General features: G+C 24.5%; 1 protein-coding gene across 1 annotated transcript in view; it reads left to right on the forward strand.

Moving 5' to 3' along the window:
- LOC114121801 (bromodomain-containing protein DDB_G0280777-like) overlaps window positions 1-20,811 on the forward strand; it is a 48,930-nt gene that overhangs the window by 11,450 nt on the left and 16,669 nt on the right. The window contains exons 2-3 of the mRNA XM_027984273.2: window positions 13,213-13,347; window positions 15,683-15,825. Coding sequence (XP_027840074.2) covers window positions 13,213-13,347; window positions 15,683-15,825 — 278 coding nt within the window. The remainder of the gene's footprint in view (window positions 1-13,212; window positions 13,348-15,682; window positions 15,826-20,811) is intronic.

The following is a 20,811-nucleotide window of genomic DNA, read 5'->3' on the forward strand; positions in this document are numbered from 1 at the left end:
GGTTAGAAAAAACAACTAGTAATTACAATCAAATTTGACTTGAAGCACTAAAATTATAAAATTGTATAACAATCTAAAATGTTTCAATCAAGTTTAGTATAATAAAAAATAAATTATATTGAAATTCTATAAAAAAAATATATAGGTACTTAAACGTACGTAGAATAGATATTATGACATACTATGAATTCGTTAAATATGTACAAGAATGTCAATAAAACTAATGTAAAATATATGTGCGTAGAATATATAGTTACTTAGTAAGTAATAGATTATTTACTCGTATATGGTACCTATATGCTTTTATACATAGAAAGTAGCACGACGTACCTACTTACAAACGATAATTTCATCATTATAAATATTTTCTGATTATATCTAATTAGTCCACTGGTTTTAAAACGGTTCAGAAGTACCTAACTTCCGTGAAATATGTATAAAAATAAAAAATAAAACAAAAAAAAATAAATAAAAAATGCAAATCAAGTTACATTAATTAAATATTTTACTGTTGAATACTAATTAGACTAGTTGTTTAATCAATATAACCTAAGTCAATAGTTACAAATAGTACCTAATAAATACAATTTATTCATCGTAGGTACTATATTCCCTTAAAATTGATTTAATTTATTTAAATCTTTAAATTACCAGTTATAATTTAAAACAGTTCATAGATAATATTATATAATTTGTGATGATAGTTTTATAATACCTATGTTTAATATGATAATGATGTGGTTCATATCAGACATATCAAATATATCCTAGTTTAAATAATGTAGGTAAAAAATTGATCCTACAAATTTATTTGTTGATTGTTATTATTATTTTAGTTTAATAATATTGTTTATTTTACTAAAATGTATATTACTATTATCATTAGATCATAGTAATCGAATAGTTATAACTTATAATACATATTTTATAGAAAGTTACTAACACGTATCCAATAACAATCGTAAAAATTCCGTTAGAAGTGTGTAAAATATTACTACATACAACATAAAGATTTATATTATTTGTATATAGTTATATACATGAACAGGTAGAATCTAAGGATTATTCGATTTATTCTTGAACCCATGAATGTTAAAAATAATAAGCCTTACCATTAAATAATATGTTTATAGGAAACTATAAAAACTACGATACCATGAAAATGTAGTTAGATAAATGCATACTTTGTTTAAAAAAACTGTATTAATAGCTTTTAAATTCAAATAATACAAAATTTTTAGTTTTAATTTATACAATTAAAACTTTAATAGTTTTGTGTGACGCAATTAACCAATTGCGTAGGTGGCCCTACGTTAATGTGTAAGTGTGTAAATGACCATCCATCTATTCTACGATTAATAATAATTAGGATCAGAAGTGTTCGATTAGACATCGGAGAAAGTGAATGGGCATCCATATTATATTCATGCATTCCAAAATATGTATGTTTGACAATTTAACGGGTAAAGAGAGAGAGAGAGTGATATACATGGAAGGTGAGAGGGGGCAGAGAAATACAGAAATGACATACAAATATTTACAGATGGGGCGAGGGGGAGAAAAAGGGAAAAAGAAATACAAATCATTAGAATACACCTTGGGTGAAAGCTGTATTAATGTTTTAATCATTTACGTTTTTCATTTCAAGTTTTTAAAAATCAAAATTTATCATAAAATCCATTAACTGGGTAAATACATATTATACTATAATATAATGTAATGGTTGTTAAACCCTACTAATTAATAGTATAAACATTTATAAGTTAATAACTATTAAAATTATTTGAATAATGATATTAAACAATTAACATGATGTAGTTTTAAATTATGATAATTGTATAACTAACATTATCTGCTTAATGGTTCAGTTTAAGTTACAAAATTGTCATTATAAGTAATTTTCCTCATAAATAATTACGAATTTCATAGCAACACATAAATCAAACCTTTGCTCGATAACATAATATTTGAACTATTGTATGAAGAAAATGCTTTTCAACAATGCAAATAACTTAAAATATGTTAAAAATGTACAGATATTTTATCTCGAGTGTACGTATCAAATCAATAATATTAGTATATTATATATTTATACATAAATGTGTATTCTTTGCTTATATAGTGCAAATATTTTCTGGCTTGTATAATATATTTTACTGTAATGAATTAAGGTGGTTATTTACACAAATTTCGAAAATCGTTTCATATAAAATGAGAGTAAAATAAATAATTATTACACACATAAATTAATTTTTACTTTGTAAAACTGTAATATATTATTTACATACTTAATACTTATTCTTAGTTAAAAATCAAACCACCACAATATTTTTAAATTAAAAATATTATAATATAATCATTAGTTTAGACTTAAAAGTACATAATATGAGTTATAATTTATGATAATGATTTTTATTTTTTATATAATTACCAAAGAATAATTTTCCTAGATACTTTCTTCGTGCATGTTTGATTACACTAGTCATTTTATGAATTCAATGTAATTAAAAAGAATAAAATAATTTTGAATATTAATAAATAATGAGAATATCAGTGAAAATATTTAGTCTCCAATCCTTATATAGATTCAAATCCATTATTACCTTCATTATTTTGGTGGATGTATAATTTTAATTGGTTTACAAAACTCATACCGTGCCGCATTAAAAATGTATTAATTTAATGGTTCACCAAAATGTAACAGACCAATCATAAGCTTCTACTAAATCATATTTAAGTGACCATTGGTTGGATATTGACTCATTAATTGTTAAGTGAATGTTTATGCAACCAGACATAAGTACCTATTTTATTTTTTATTCATTTATTAGCATAAATACCCAAAAAGTAAATATACATTTTTATAATATACGTTTTACTTATGAAAAAAAACTATTAATAACTATTAATTATATTACAGCCAAAAAACTGTTGTTTGCAGAATTTATTTTTGTTTTACACAATATTGTCCTATTATAATTTTAATTTTATATTTTTTAAAACTGTTGATACTAGTATTTTTTTTTAATCAATCAATTTAGTAAATACATATACTACACAAACTTGACATACATAATAATTAATAATTAAACTGTGTGATAAACACTAAACATTATCCGACCAGATATTTTATTATATATTTTTTTTCATGAATAAGCTGCTGCTATAGTAACACTTATATTACTAAGATAATACTGATATAATAATATGGATGACTTGTATTCCATTACACGTATGGACAAGTGAAAATGTAGAGTAAAATATTGTGCATATTTGTACGTTCTACCCGAATCACTTTTCACACATATTGATCGTAGCTATATATGAAATGTTGGTCTTAGCAATTCGGGGACAATAATGACAGAAAAAAACCTTTATAACAAATTCACCAAAAAAAAAAAAAAAAAAGAAAGAAAGAAAAATGACACAATTATTTCCACATTTCTATCAATGATTGAACATGACTACATTAATCGAGTCAATTTTACCGAAATAATTTCTTGTCATTTCCCGATGGGTCAGAAATACTTAGGCAATATACTAGCTCACCGTATGAGGCAAATAGTGCTAAGATTTCGGACTTACGCGTCAATTTACATACTGTATACCTATAAAATAACTTATAAATTTAATAATTATCTATATTTACGAATAAATTGTGAATTTTCTCTTGGAGGATAAAAACGATCGAAAGAAAAATATAAATTCGAACTTAATTCATGTACTTTCTGTTAAATATTAAATTTCAACATTTAGATCAAAAAACTGAATAGCGTTTTAAATTCCTAAACACACGTGTATACTAATATAATACGATATCATAATGATATTATATAGTATGACGTGTATAATAATTGTACTATTGTGTTTCACGTGTATAGAATGTTTCTCCTCATTTGTATTAAATAATGTAAATTATATAATAAAACATAAAATACGAGTCGAATCGTGGCAGAATACTAATATTTCGTAGAAAAATTGGCTAAAGTCACTTGAAATCAATATCGTTCCTTAACCATATTTACAATTTACAAACCATATTTACATGAATGTGGTGTGTCCAACACGATATTGATTGTCAAAATATGACCCATATCGCACGTCCGGTCAATGGACATACACCATTATGACGTACGTCTTCGTCGTCGTCGTTATTTATTATTATAATTTCGAAACAAAAACATAGACATAACGCTAACCTTGAAGTAAATCGGTGCAAATCCCAAGGATCCATTTCGCTCGTTCGTGAACACGTACAGCGCACACACACGTGTTGTGTTATAACTATATACCTACGTATATTGTTATATATAACTATATAAGCTATATAACACATCCTACCATGTGCGTGTGCGTCTCTACAAGAGTTAGTAGGAGTCTAAGAGAAAGTATCGTAATATATGATGTTATCCGCACGTGGTAGGTATACCTATTAATTTTATTATCAATCTATTCGGTGCATTAAAATATATATTATTATAATCACGGTCATTTTACCGGTATTTTGATTATCCAAACTTCCAATTCGCCAAACAACTATTGCCAATGTCAATAATCAATGTTAATAATATAATCTTGTTAATTTAATAATCGTGTTGGTATTTCTCTCGTATAATAACTGATATGCTTAGTGCCTTCCAATATTACACAAGTATTAAGAAACACATTTATAATAAATTTGACATTTGGAAATATTAATAGAATTTTATCTCAAAAAGTTCGACTACGAATAAAGTGTTTGTGCAAATTATTATTGTTAATATCTAATGTATCTGTTTTATATTAAGTTAAATGCATAAGAAATTTTCCTGGTTAAATAGATAATTAATATAGACACTTTATAAAATCAATTAATACATAATACCTACCTACTTAATTTTATTAAAGATATAATAATAATTACAATATTGATGATAAAATAATTGCGTTAGTTATTAATTAATTTAATAATTTAGCTTTATCTCATAATAATATATTTTACTAAAAGTATACACAATCTGTTTTTAATCCTTGTCGTACTTCTTAAATGCTTTTTGATTAGTTACATAAGAATAATAAACTGTACTGTTCTTATAGATAGAAATAATGATGTATTTTTAAATCAACGATATCAAACGATTTTAGTAATATAATATATAGTATATAGATATTTTTTTAAATTACTAAAACAGCAGAGTACTATAAAAACGTCTGTAAGAATACATTTTGAATACCGGTAGTGAATTTTATACGATGAATCTGAAAATAAATATTGAATACATGTCGTTTTTAATACGCTTTTAGAAAAAAACTATACATTGAACATCTTATCACAATTTATGAGTAATATAATTCTATACTGTAGTTTCTCGATAGCATTTCTGATTTAAGACTGCAATATTGTAAACATAATGAAATACAATACAATATATTATTAAAAATAATTTTTATTTTTTGTATAGAACAATTTTCTATACAACTATTAATAAAATATAAGGATAATACCATTGCTTTAAATTTTACACATTTTTATATGTTATATGATATTATTTAATTGTTTGTAACTATAAACTATAAGTTACTAAATTAATTATTTTTATATATTTGTAATGTAAGACTTGGATATGCTGTATATTATATTATGTATTCTACTTTAAATATTGAAAAATAAAAATTTATAATAATCTTAATAATTATTGACTTACATTGATTTATATTATTCGATAACTTTAGTTACGAGCATTATGATTTTTAGTATCTCTAATAAATTGATAATCTAGAAAGTATATATTATCTGCTAAAAAACCTAATGTATACTAGCTATTTGTAATTCGTAAATAATAGAATATATTATATACGTGTAACTGTGTTACTGTGCTAGTGTATTATTTGAATGCTAAGCAGTACTGAAGTCTGTAAACAATTCGATGTACACCGTCCTACTCCAATAACTTGGTTAACAGTTTCTTGAGATGCATCTTACAAAATAGTAACCTAGTCATGGCTTTGCAATAATTAAGTGTTCAAAACCAACTGTAATAGGTATATGGAAATAATGCATAGGTAAAGATAGCGTTTCGAAAAAATAAAATAACATTATAATCACATTTTTGATTTTAATTTTGTAGTCACTTCAAAACCAGTTTCATATTCATATTCAATTTAAATACAATACGTATGACACATAGAAGACAAATTGATTAAGTTACTATAAATTATAATTTAAACAAATTATTAAATCGTGTTTATAATGCCTATCATATTTTTATACTATTCATCTTCTATTTGAAATAAATTATGGTACAAAATAGCATTTCTAAAAAAACAAAAAACCATATATTTTATAAATCATAATTCTAAAGTTTATATTATAAATAAAATTAGATAACTTTAATTTAATTTTATAATGATATTAGAATATAAGAAATATATCGATTGTCAGATACTGTGTTATTAAATATTGGTATTTGGAACTCGGGTTATTGAACGTGTACCGTTATAACCGGAATGCGGCTTACGCATATACATTGCAAAGAATTGATTTAAACTGGTTTGCCTTGTGAGAGTACAACTAAAACAGTTAATATTATTACCTATGTAAACTTATTTAAATATTTTTCGTAAAATATATATAAATTAATTAATGGTTTTATCTAAATATAAATAAAAATCACAATACATCAGAAAAGTTTATATAAGTAATCATAAACATTATTTTGTTATTTTATAATAAAATATTATTATATTTTGAAAAAATTATGATTTTCTTATTTTCTATTGAAGATCAATAATAATTGATTTAATTAATATTGATTATGTTAATATATTTGATGAATAAATATACTTGTAATATTACAAAAATAGAACTGAATGTTTATGTATAATATTTTCTCATGATATAGATTTACAAAATAAAATTTTTAAGGTCAACAGCATTTAAAGGGATATGTTTTGACGTATTTGTAGAATGAAAAATTATAATAATATATTGTAGTTACATATATAATTTGAAACTGTGGTATTGTTTCAGAGCTTTCTATTACTGATCCAGTCACGTTTTTAATTTGATAATAAAAACTGATATTTTTTTATCGCTGCGGAGTGCCGATTATACAAATATTCAATTTTCCTGGTAGAGACAGTTGTTTTTTTTTAACTGTCTTATTTTGAATAGTATTCGTAATTTGTGAAAGCAGTTTTTAGACCTTCAATTTTGGACAGCTAATTAAATTATTAGGTTAATAGCTATAATTACTTATACACATGATTTAAGAATTTAGCTTTACCTAATAATGATACATTCACTAAAAGTATACAAAATTCTATTTTTAATCGTTACAATATTAAATGGTTTTTGACTAATTACATAAGAAAAATAAACTGTAGTGTCCATAACTTATAGATACAAACAATGTGTGTGTTTAATATTTAATTTTTAAATTAATTTAAAGTGTTCAATTTTATATTAAGACCTTCGCAATAGAAAGTAAATCTACATTACCTAAATTATACGGAGCTTAATGCAAGGTTTAAATAAGGAAAGTTAAAAATAATATACAGTTGATTTGTCGGTGAAACATTTTAAGTACGGTAAATAAGCTTAAAATATGATCTTTTCTAAATATCTAGTCGCTACAGTATGATTATAATACAATAATGACTTGATATATCACCCACGTTTGAACATTCAACGTAATTTACGTAAACTAGTTATATTAAATCGGTTTGAAGTTTACGAGTTTCCCGTGAACGTCATCTTTGCATCAGGATACAATTTTATGGAAAGTAAAAATATAAAATAATACAACATATAATATGAACCCATCAAGCCCGTAATTCCGTCTTTGTGTCACGCCCTACATGGTATATCTACATAGGCTGAGCGATTATACCAAATGTATAGTGTGTATACAGTACCTATGCGTATATTGTGTTCAAAATATTATATTATATAATATATTAATATATATACAATTTAAATCAATATAATTCAATATACTTTTAACTAATACCAAGTTATTTTTATAGGTAGTTTTTTCTTCGCCCCATTTCATTTACTTTCCTTTATGACTCACGTTCACCGTACTTATAACTTACGAGGCACGAACCGTGATCCCTAGTATACAGTACACGAACACGCCCAACCCGCTAACTAATCCCAGTGAACCAAATTTCAGACTTCAATTTGTCTTCCTCACACTTAGTGTTGTCGGATAAAAGGGGTCGAAAAAAAAATTCACTAAAACCCGCATTTTAACCACTATATAAACATTGATACATACTTTCTCTACATACTACACGTGTGTTTAACTCACTCTCATACGCACACATACGAAGACACGTTTTATAAATGTAGTTTTAAAGTGTGGTAAAAGACTTTCGACAAACCAATTGTGGTGACCATAGTTGGATAATACGTACATGCGAGAGACGTCCACTAAAACGAGCGAAATTATATGCCATGTCATGCGGTTAGAATTCTTATCAGGATAAAAGAAAAACTATTTGTGAAAACTATCATGTGTATATCTTTTATAAGAAGAGTCGTCTTAAACATTATATATTTTTAGTTTTCCAAATAATAGTTGAAATTACAATGCGTATAGCATATTAATTGTGTTCACAATTATTAATATAAATCAATAGTATGTTAATTAAACAGTTAAGTTTTGACCTTGATTTTTATTTTTGAGTGCCTGGTGTTCGATTTGATAGCTTGATAATAAGTTCATACGAAAATAATATATAAATTTGAGATATTGGAAAAATTTCGTTGTTAATATTATTGGTACGGTAGGTATATTGTTTGTACAACATTTTTTTTTATTATTATTAAGATTGTTATTGTAAGTCTTTAACAATCATACATCTATAATGAATAATTACCATTGTAGATGGGACATTTGGCATGAGTATCGTAGCTTTTCATCAGCTTATAGTGCTGTAATTTTATATATTAATAAATACATCTGGCACAATTATTGCTGTATGACTTAGTGTGACAGTAGCTATTATTTGACAAATTCAACTTTGTAACATTAGTTTATTAAAATTTAGCGCAGAAGTGCTTTAAACTATATTTTAGTTAAACATATAGATTTAAATTCAAAAATATCTATTGTTATTTTTAAGTGTTAGAACATGTTCACATTACTACTGATCGTGTTTATTTGTGAATAATTATTCGATCTTGTTTTTGTAATTTCTTGGCCCACGTATTCCATACGCCAATTACCGGAATAGTCCTCCGGTTCGTTTCAACTCGAACAAGAAAAGTAAGTTTCTAAACGTTTTATTAAATGTATTATTGTATTATTTAAATATTACATTAATTGCATAAGCATTGTCTCGAAAAGCAATTCCATTTTATTGCATTGTAAAATGTAATACCATGTATAAATTTAATATGTAATTGTGGCTTAACTTTATATTAAACACCCTAAACTTAAATCACAATAATGAACTAATATAATAAACGGTTTAAGTTATGTAATATTCATTCGACCTATTTGTATTATAAGGACTTAAATGCACTTACACTTTATTATATATTGGTTGATTGTCCCGACTCTATTCTTTATATAAAAATACATATAACGAAATAATTTTAAACGTTTCGTCATATTTGTATATATTTACCAACATTATTACTTTCGATTAGCACTTGTACATCAAAAAAGCTTAATATTGTATTTCCATATCGTTTAATAATCTTAAAAATATTTTAACGTGTATTGTACCTATTATGATAAAACATATTGAAATACTTATTCAAGGTAATTTAACAGCATTGTCAGCTAAGCTGAATTATTATAATATTTTTGTACTTTCTAAGTAGTAAACCTACATCATGTTTATTAGTACTAAATTTTTTTCAAACAGTCACTTAGCTATTAATAAAATCTTAATAATTTAATAAATTGTTTATTATTATTATTTAATGATCCATGGTTTTATGCGCTAAAATGTACCCATTCGATTATGATGTGACCGGAGGCTTTACCGTAAAAATATAATAAACAACATATCTAGCATGCCTAAAACAATAATAACACGTACCATAATAACACTTAAAACACTTAAAAAATTATATACTTAATGAAAGAAAAAAAAACTGCAATTTCTAAATACCGTCATACAGGTATGAATATCTAACACGCATACCTACATAATAGTTTATAAATAATATAAAGTAAAATCTTCACCTACATATACCTATTACCTACGTAGGTATTATTAAGAAACGTAATACAATTTTAACCGAACTACTTTCAAACATCAACGATTTCCAAAGGTTAATAACCATAATATAGTAATATTAAATAATAGATTCAATGCAGGATAGTGAACTAATATATATTATATTATTTATGTATTCGTATAATTTTACGTTTCTTTATGAACAATTTCCACACACCACCTATATAGACGTTAACCGCGAGGTTTCAATACACGGCCGAACCAAAATAATGTAGATACGTAGATACGATCGTTTCAGATTGAATGACCTTTTACACGTTGTACTTTTTAAAATCCGACTACAATAATATAATGTGTATGACACTGTATGTATGTTTGTTTGATGTGTGCGCGAGTCAACCAACGAACGTGTCCTGTCCCGAGGCGTGTGAACAAGTCAAACTGCACATTTACGGTTCACATGTATACTTGGGGTCAGGTCGTGTACAAATTCGAACAAGCGTGTATAATGGTTCTTAAATAAATGTGTAAATGGCTTTTTAAAAGCAGTTGTAAAGCACTAAAATATTATACATTATATTAGCGGGATTATTTGACTTGTATACTATATAGATTTAAAAAAATAAAATTAATTGAAGAAGTTTTGTGCGTGAGTCATCATTTAATATCAAGCAATATAAAAAGTGAATAATAATAAAACTTTGAATATGTTTTATGCCAAACACATATGATACGTCTAAACCAACTATAATAATCGTCCAAAAATTAACACTCATAATATAATGTAATAGTTTCAACTTGCATCAGACTTGAACTTTATTTTATATTATTTTTTATATATCCACATTTCAGCATGTGTAATTGTATGGTTAATAATAATTATCAACTACTTTGATGTTTACTGTAATGATGACTAGGCAAGTGAGAACATTAAATGTATGCCTTTTTATTAATGACGTTAATCTCGAATATAGTAATATCATATATTTCTACACATACTAAATAATTATCAAGTTTTTCAAATGGTTATTTTAAATTGAAAAATGTAACTTAAATGCGATGGATTATAGATTTTATTAGATATTAACACTCCTAATTATTTGTAAGTTTGTAACTACATTATATTATTATTATTATTATTATTATTTTTTAATTTTTGAGTCCTAAAAGTATTATTATTATTCTTTGAGCATCAACTAGAAGTTAATTGGTTTACATTAAATTATAATAAGTTATTTTTTACATCTGAAAATGGTTCGATCGTTTTATATACACTTTTTTGGAATATATATAATTTTTTGTGGTCTTTTTGAAATTAAGACAGTGAAAAACTACAAGTTTAGCTGTATTTTATAAACAGCATGCATATAATGGTTTAATCTTTGCTTTATTTAATGTACATACCACAAATGAGATCTTAGTGTGACAAATTCAGAGACTATTTGGTGTAATTTCTTTCATACGGTTGGAATTTATTGGATTTAACCAGATTGTTAAATTTGTTTTCTATAACATTGTATATCATTTGTTTTTTTAAAGATTAATATAAATTTTTTTTAAACTGTACTTCTGAGTATATAAACGTTGTATGATTAAAAAGATTATTAGATGTATTGTTGTTGTTTATCACTCTTCAAACTGCTTTGTCAGCTTCCTCATTGCGTTATTTAATGTGGGACTATGCTTCGGGATCTACACGAAACGTGTACCTTAATTGGGTTTTTAGATATGATTACTTATTAATTAATACATTCCTTTTTGAATTGAATATGGCACTAGTGAGGTACATAATGTTCATATCTATAGATGCTACTACGAATGATAAATTTAAACAGTTGTTTTGTGTAATGATGTATCTTACACTAGCCTCAATTTTTAAATTACCTATACGTATAGGTATATTTGCAGGATGCTAGGTTTAGATAAAAGTGATAAATTATTGAAGAATTACATTAAGGCGTTTTATTTTTGTAGTGTTTGCATAGGTTATCCTAGTAGTATTGCTTTGACGATTTATTTTGTTTTTTTAAGGATATAATATAATGTAAGCTAACAAAAATTATTTCATTCAAAATGATATTGGATTCAAAACCTATATTATACAAGAGTATACATATATCATCCAATAATGAATCACGATAGAGTAGAATATTATAGTACGATATTAGTCGTTATTTTTGATGTTTTGTAGCGTTATTTATTTTTTTTTTTTTGTTTATTGGTTTTTAATTAATTTTAAACTAATGATAGATATTTTAAATGAAAAATTGTATTGGAATACAAAAACATAACTGTGAAATATACTTCATTATTTATCAATATTTTATTAATTACATTATTTGCACACATTTAATTAATGATATTGAAACATCTGTTTATACTTTATTATCAAAGTAAACAGTTCATATCCTATGTGTTATTATAATAGTTTCTATTGTAGTTATATGAGTCTATACAATTAAACACTATTTGATAGTTTCTAAACATTATAGTAATTACGACAGGTAATATTGGTACTCACTTATTTTAAATTATCGTATTTTTATACATGTATATTATAATCACAAGTTTTGCGTGGAAAGTTAGATGCTCAAATACAATTTGTATAGGTCATAATAATAATTGTGTATCCATTGTGCGTGGCATGGTATTTTGACAGTATTGTAAAAACACATTAATTACAATTCTACGAAACTGTACAACTATATAGGTAATAATAATATACATATATTGATCACAGTATGAAAATCAAATAATAAATTGTCGATTCATACTGGTCATGGGCTTATAGTATGGCAGCTTTCACTCACATAAAACATAATAACTATATAATATATTATATCCTTTCATATTTACATTATCGGTGTAATTAAAATTAATTGGATACGTAAATGTTTAATCATGTTTGAAATGTCAATTTCAAACATTTTTAGTATTAACATAATTATGAATACCATCTTGTTACTATTACAATAGTTGTAAGCACTATAGAATCCAATATTAATATTGTATTTGATGATCATTTGTTTGCAGGAATGACATGGAGATGTGTACAATCGACATGTGTTTTCGAAACAGATTTTGGGCTGTCAATCAATTGTGGTCTAAAAAAATCTGGATTATTTCGCGTGAGAAATCTCGGGGGCCTTAAAGGATACGTTGGACTTGGTAAGAGTATATTTCTATATAATTAATATATTTTAAGTAATTTTTAAATAAATTTTTTCTTAGAAATAACAGGTTTATATTTAAAAGGGGAGGGCAACTAAAAAAATGTATAAATGTATAATGTTTAATCCATTTCCAATAATTCATTGACATCGAATAAATAATGAAAAACTTATCGCAAATAATATCCATAGAGATCGCTGATACAAAATTTATTGAAATAAAATATATCGAAAACCCGGGTAAATTAATCAACAGTTATTTTAATCTGAATAATTGAATTAATATGATACATTTAATTATTCAATCTTTTTTAAGTTTTCATAATGTATTTATCTATTAAGAATAATTAGAGTTATGAATATTGAAGTATAAAAACAATTTTAGAAAAATTTTAATTTTTTTTATCATTTATTTTATAAAAACCCATTCATTTGAATTTATAGTAGAGAGTTTATCTTAATTTCAGCAAAAGAAACTTGGAAAAAAAAATTGAAAATTGAAAATATACATAAATTGCTCAAAAAGTTCTTAAATATTTTTAATAGTATATAATGTGAACGTTTAGAAAATCGTTATACAAATACTTAGCCACTTAGGCATATATTATCTTGTATTTTATTCATTTTTAAGTTCCAGAAAATAATAAAATCGTTTTTATTGGATATTGTTATTACGTACTTTATTTTTTTTTTTGACCCCTAACATATGAAATGGATCCAACTATATACCATAAAACACACCACAATTGAAGGATACGATATTTTTACTACTCAAAAACACAATACAGAATAAAAAACATACATATATTCGAATAACCAATACACAATTATAAAAGTAATTGTAGCTTGAAATTATATGCTACTTATTAAATATTTCTAAAACATTAGTTTCAAAAATATTTAAAAGTGGATAAAAATATTTCTATCATATTATATTGAGTTTAAAATATAAATGTGTATAATAATATCTTAGAATGAAGTAATATTTATTTAATATTTTAATTATTTTAATAAACATAAGTACGTTTTATAAATAAATAAATAACCATTATAACTGGGTCATCAATTTAAATGAAAAATATTTAACGTGTATTTTAGATTTAAAAATAACTGTATAGGTAGATCTGAAATTCAAATACCGGTAAATTTACCAAGTAATTTAATGGACAGCATTTCAAATCAAATATAGCTTATACGGGAATGTTCATAATGATTATGTTTAATTTAATATTTAAAAGTAGGTATTTTAGATTATGAGCAGAGCAATGAATGTATTGATTTTACAATAGTATGACGTGTTTGTTTTGTTGTTGTTGTTTTTTTTTTTTTTTTTTTTTTTTTTTTAATCAGTTAAAATTCTTAGATTCATTTTGTCAAAACATTTTTTCTCATAGGAGAGAGAATCTATTGTTAGTACTTTAGTAGATCAAAAGTTAAAAAGTATTTTTACTTAAAAATATAATATTACTAACAAAAAATAATTATTTTATGGGTGAATATCGAATCTTATAAACATTTGAAATTGAAATGTTTAAAAAAATTAATTTTGCTTTCAGGTTTTTTTTCCATATATTAATTTGAAAAACTAATAAAGAATCGTGACATATTAAGCTTTCAAATTTTATGTATAAAAACAAATACGTTTAAAAATTTTTAACGATAAAACAATTTACTAGGTACCTAATTTTTACGATTTTTGTGAATTTTGTTAAAATTTTGAATTTAACCGCTCATTAAAAAATATCGTGACTATAGATTTTTGATGCATTTTTGAATTGGAGAAATAAAAAAATTACAAGCATCTTTGTACTACGTTTTCAAGAATTTCAATCTAGCAAATAATTTTGCTACTTAAAAAAAAAAATGTTATGCCTAAAAATAGCTCAAAATTAGTCGAATTATTTTGAAAATATTATCGTAAATAGAAAACAATGATATAAAGTCTGGTTTATTCTTTTAAATATCCATGATTATTCATCTTCAAGAGAAAGGTTTAATTTTTTAAATTTAATTTTCTTTAACTTAGTGTTAGTTTTCCCGACATTTCCAATATTATCATATTATATGGGATCAAACTGGTATAGGAAATATTCTAGATAGCTAATTAAGTCATTTAAACGCATACCATTCATTATACTATAATATATATAGATTATTCTTTGAAATATGTTTTATATTAATTTAGCAATTGCCTTAAAGCTGCCGTGTCTCTTAAAGTAGGAAATGGTTTTTGAAATATTATAATAATATCAAAACTTCGATCGTCCGTATTGGAATTTTGACACATATACCTACCTATCAAAAATATCAAACTCAAGTTGTATGTTTTACAGGAATACAATTGGCCGACGAACTCGGATTTAAGGAATCGCTGTCGTCTTTGGAACAAAATAGTAAGCGTCGTTCAGTCAATGGGTTTCCAGTACCGGGATCATTCGAACCCCTACAAGCCGTATCGCAAAAAAACAATCATGCAGTAAGTATTAAAATGTACAAAACAATACGTACAATTCTGTCTCATAAGTATGCAATATTATCATATTGCTTCGTACATTATAAGTCGGATATTATTTTACCTAACGGTTATTGTGGTAGGAAAATGTAAACACAGATTTACGCATATGATAATAATACACATGTTGTTTACGCCTCGCGATCGTTCGCCAAATTCTTTATCATTTTTTATTATAGTTCTCTAATACTTTATATAATATAGTCTCATCCGATATTCCAGTCACGGTGCTATGAAGTTCCGGGACGTTTTAAATTATTCAGTTGGCACAAGCTATGAAAAAAATACGACTAGTGCATGTTCTATATTTTACCATCACTGGCTATACTGTCGCCGTACGCGGAAATACGGAAACACCGTCTCCAATCGATGTTTAACATAATACATTATTTGACACGTTTTGCAATATTTTCACTTTAATTTAGTGGTATTATACTTTTCATTGTGATATTATATTTTATGCCATAAAAAAACAACTGATCATATTGAATACTGATATCATCTAATTGTAAAATTCTGTTTTTAAACATATTTTAATCATCTTATAAAACATGTCATGTTATAATATATTTAACAATGTAGGTATTGTGAAAACATAAGTTTTAGACTTGATTAATACTACATAAAAATTTACATTAGTGAGTGTAATAATCTATTTTGGTATTATTATCATTATTTTTTTTTTTTAGTCCCCCATTTTAAATTTAGGTATAGCAATAGCTTCAATCTTAAATATAAAGAAGGGTAATTTTCTGGCAGATAATAATACTCATATAATTTACTGCAAAATGACTTAAGAACTTGAATTATTACATTTTAATGAAACATCAAGTATTTTAGAAAAATATTTATTAACTTCTCAACCTAAAGTAGGTACCTACCTATTGAATATTTTTTAGATTCTGAGCAGAGCGATGAATGTATTGATTTTATCTTGTTGTTTTATTTTTTTTTGTGATTCGATTTCCAGAAATTAGGTTAGTTTTGGATATAAAATTAAATCGAGTTTTTATTTCAAAGAGGTCAAACTTAAATTTCCATTTCATATTCTTAGAATTGAGAACAACAAACAGAAAATTAAGAAAAACGGAAATTTTTACGTAAATCCAATTTTTACAAAATCGATTTTGTTTTTTTGATATAACTTACGTAAAACCATAAATACTTAAATTTTTCACCAAATGTTTATATTATCGTTTTACAAAAATATTCAAAATAATTTGAATAGTTTTTCAAATATTTATAGGCATAAGAAATTTTTTTATTTCCATATTTTTTTTTTTTTTTATATTCATTTGGAGTTAGAATTTTAATAACATTTGTCAAAATCGCAAAAGAATTCAAACTATTTTTTAATTAAAAATGTTTAATTTTTTTTTTTTTGTATTTTTAATTAAATATTAATAATGTAATAATTAATGCATCATTTTCGGGAAAATAATTATATCAATTTATGATAATAATAAAAGTAAATTAATGACTTACATCGATATACAAAAAAAAAAGATAACATTTGGTAATAAAGGCTGATAGACTGTTTCCGCTCCGAAATTTTTTTCATAAACACTTACGAGTGTATAGATGTATTATTATTGAATTTAAATTTAATAGATCTATAATATTGACCTTTTGGTTACTTAAAGTACAACAGAGTGGTACACACTGACCTGCCTTTTTTTAAAAAAAATCTTGTTTTTTAAATATTTTTTTTACTGCTTCATTCATTTTTCTTTGATAATTAAATCATTTTACTGATTCCTGATACATATCTTATACCTAGAATTTAAATATAATGATTTAATTAAAGTATTTGTGACACAAGTAGAAAAATTAAATGGAAATCATGATTTACATAACTTGTACGTTTAATATTGTAATCAGCTAATATCCGTGAGAAACTTCTACCACCTGAATTCAATTTAATGTATACAACGATATGCAAATGGCTAGAACTGTATTTTATTATTTTTGATTAATTATTCAAAAAAATGTAAAAAAATGTATGATTATAAGTTGTAATATATTATTATAGTGCTTATTGTATAATATTTAAATCACAAATATGTATGTTTAACACGAATACATAATAACATTATAAGCTATCTTTATTATTTTTAAGACACTTATAAAATATAATTTTTTTTTAACGTAAATAGTATATAAAAGTCAATTTTCATTAAAATATATGTATTTCAGAAATTGAAATTAACAAGTTATGAAAGTGAAGCAAAAATTTAGCTCCTAAATATCCTATTGAAATTTAAATTTAGTTTACTCATATGCAATGATAAATTACTAATAATTAATTTATTAAATAATAGATATTAATTATATCCTAAATTATCCACTTATAAAAAATAATACAATGATAAATTAATAAATTAATTATAAAGTAGCTATATGAATAAAAAAATTGTATAGATAGAACAATAATTAATGTAAAAGGTTAGATGTAAGATACCATGATGGGCTCTACGTAAGAAACTATTTAGTGGGGCCCATATGTTTTTAAAAGACTAAATAAAAAAATATATATTTTATACAACAATGTTTGTAGAATTTAAAAATATATATTATCTAAAGAATAATCTAAATCAGTGGTCAGCAATCGGGTCTCCTGTGGCCGTATTAGGTCCTCACGACTATTCCATACGATCCGTTACAAAAATATGACAATTAAATTAAATATTTTATATTTTCGTCCTACACGGTTCATGAAACATTTTTTAACTCTTGAATGCAGCCCAAAAGCTTAAAAAGGTTGCCAACTACTGATAAAATAATATTTAGAGCGGTGGATCCTCGTTTTTTTTTTTTTTTTTTTGAGACTATTACCCATAAATTGGGTAAGAATTATAATAAATATCCCCAAAAAAGTTGAGTTAAAAAAAAAAAAAATAAATAATAAATAAATAAGAATTTTAATTTACTAAAATAAAATTATTGAGTGTATTAATTTAAAACACTTTTTTTTTACAATCTATAAGTTAATAATAGAAAAAATTATCTTAATTTAACTCTAAAGAAAATCCCGCTAGTATAATGAGTTAGGTATTACCCACAAGTTGTGAATCGCTTTCTTAGAGTCACTAAAATTAGTCACAAAGCGATTCATAATACAGTATATAATAGTTTTATAATTATTATGAACATCTCATTAATACAACCGAGTATGTCTTTAAGATAATTATATTTTTGTTCATTTCTGATAATTTCAATTAATATATCGTATTGTTTTGAGTTTATTTTTTAAGTTAATGTAATTCGTACATTTTAAAAGCCATTTAAATTAAAGTGATGCAAGTATACTAGTTTCCACTATAGCTATTCTTGCATTAATTATAAAAAATGTGAGTAAGACAAAAATAATATTATATAATGTGACACTGATGGGAATACCATTGCGATTGTATTATGATATAATATGATAGCTTCTTCAATTATGACTAACAAAATCAGTTTACTTAAATCGAAAGAAATACAATCTCGAAATGAATCATGAAACATAAATGCTTTCTATTTTACAATACGGTATATTATTATGGTGAAATATTTAATAATAAGTGATTTGTGGTCAAGACAAGATTATCTATACAAGTGTCTAACACTCATAATTTCAAAGCTTTTCATTTTTAAAGTATTATTCTTACAAAATGTGATGTCATAGGGAAATACAATTTAAGAAAAAATATTTATGTCTGTGTAATAAAATTATAATATAATATTGTTATTGTGTTTTATATTTTTAATTTTTTTTAATAAAAACATAAATATTGTTTTTATTTAATTCTTAAATGATTAGTTTTTACAGTGTAGGTATCTCAATACATACAAATTGAACTTAGAACAAATAGTTTGTTAGTTACAGGTGTTTTAAATTTAATTGAACTAAGTATTGAACCAATATGAGATACCTACGTGTCATTATACCACTCATATAAACTTTAAATACTTCTATAATATAATTAACTAAGTACTTATTTAAAATTAGGTTTGTAAACATTAATGCGAAAAATATCAAATTAAAATGTATAAACTTGATAAAATTTTAACGATAAAATTAGTAAAATTATAATTTTTATTTTCAAAAATGTTGTTTTGTAATAATATCAAGTTGTGAGGAAAAATGTATTTTAAATAAATTCAAATTGTTCAGAAATTATTTATGTAGTCAGTAAGCTGCAGTATACATGTAAAATGTAAATGGATTCCCTTGTATAAAAGTATCACGTTTTAAATAAATAAAATAATATACTCAATTTTTGACATATCTGATTACCATCCAAAGAAGTTAATAAATATGTTCCTATACTGTACTTTAAGCTATTATCATATTAGTTTTATAATATGTAAATGAATAAAAGCTATTTGAAACCATTTATTTATAAATACACGATTACACAGTATTTGTGTAACGGTACATAGGAAGGGAAACCATGTTCGAAGCGAACGTGGTTCGTACATTTTAAGTCGTAACGAATATACAGGTTCATATAGGACTAGGTGTAATAATTTTGTGGTATAAATTAAACTTGAAAAACGGATAATCGAGATGTGCAGCACAATATTTTCTGAGAATTTCAAATCGATCCTAATCGAATCTCTTGTGTCGTATCCATGTATCTATTTGCGATTGTTTATTGCGCTAGAAGAAAATAATAGAAAATTCCCAAATGTATTAGCAATATTGATGATTCCATTCCATGTAAACCACCGCTTATATAAAAAAATATCATCTTAATCTTGTCTGTGCGTGTTTTTACTTTTTATTTCATTCTGTTGGACTTTCAAGATTGTTGTGCAACCCGGATCTTATGCTACTACTATGACGTATACGGTATACAGTACATATTATATTATGACAATACCAGGAATAAGTATAAATGTATGATCGAATACAGTGTAAACTCAACTGAGATCAGAAAATGATTTTACATTGAATTATAATTT

This window comes from Aphis gossypii, chromosome 2 (assembly GCF_020184175.1).
Source record: "Aphis gossypii isolate Hap1 chromosome 2, ASM2018417v2, whole genome shotgun sequence".
Classification (NCBI taxonomy): Eukaryota; Metazoa; Arthropoda; class Insecta; order Hemiptera; family Aphididae; genus Aphis; species Aphis gossypii.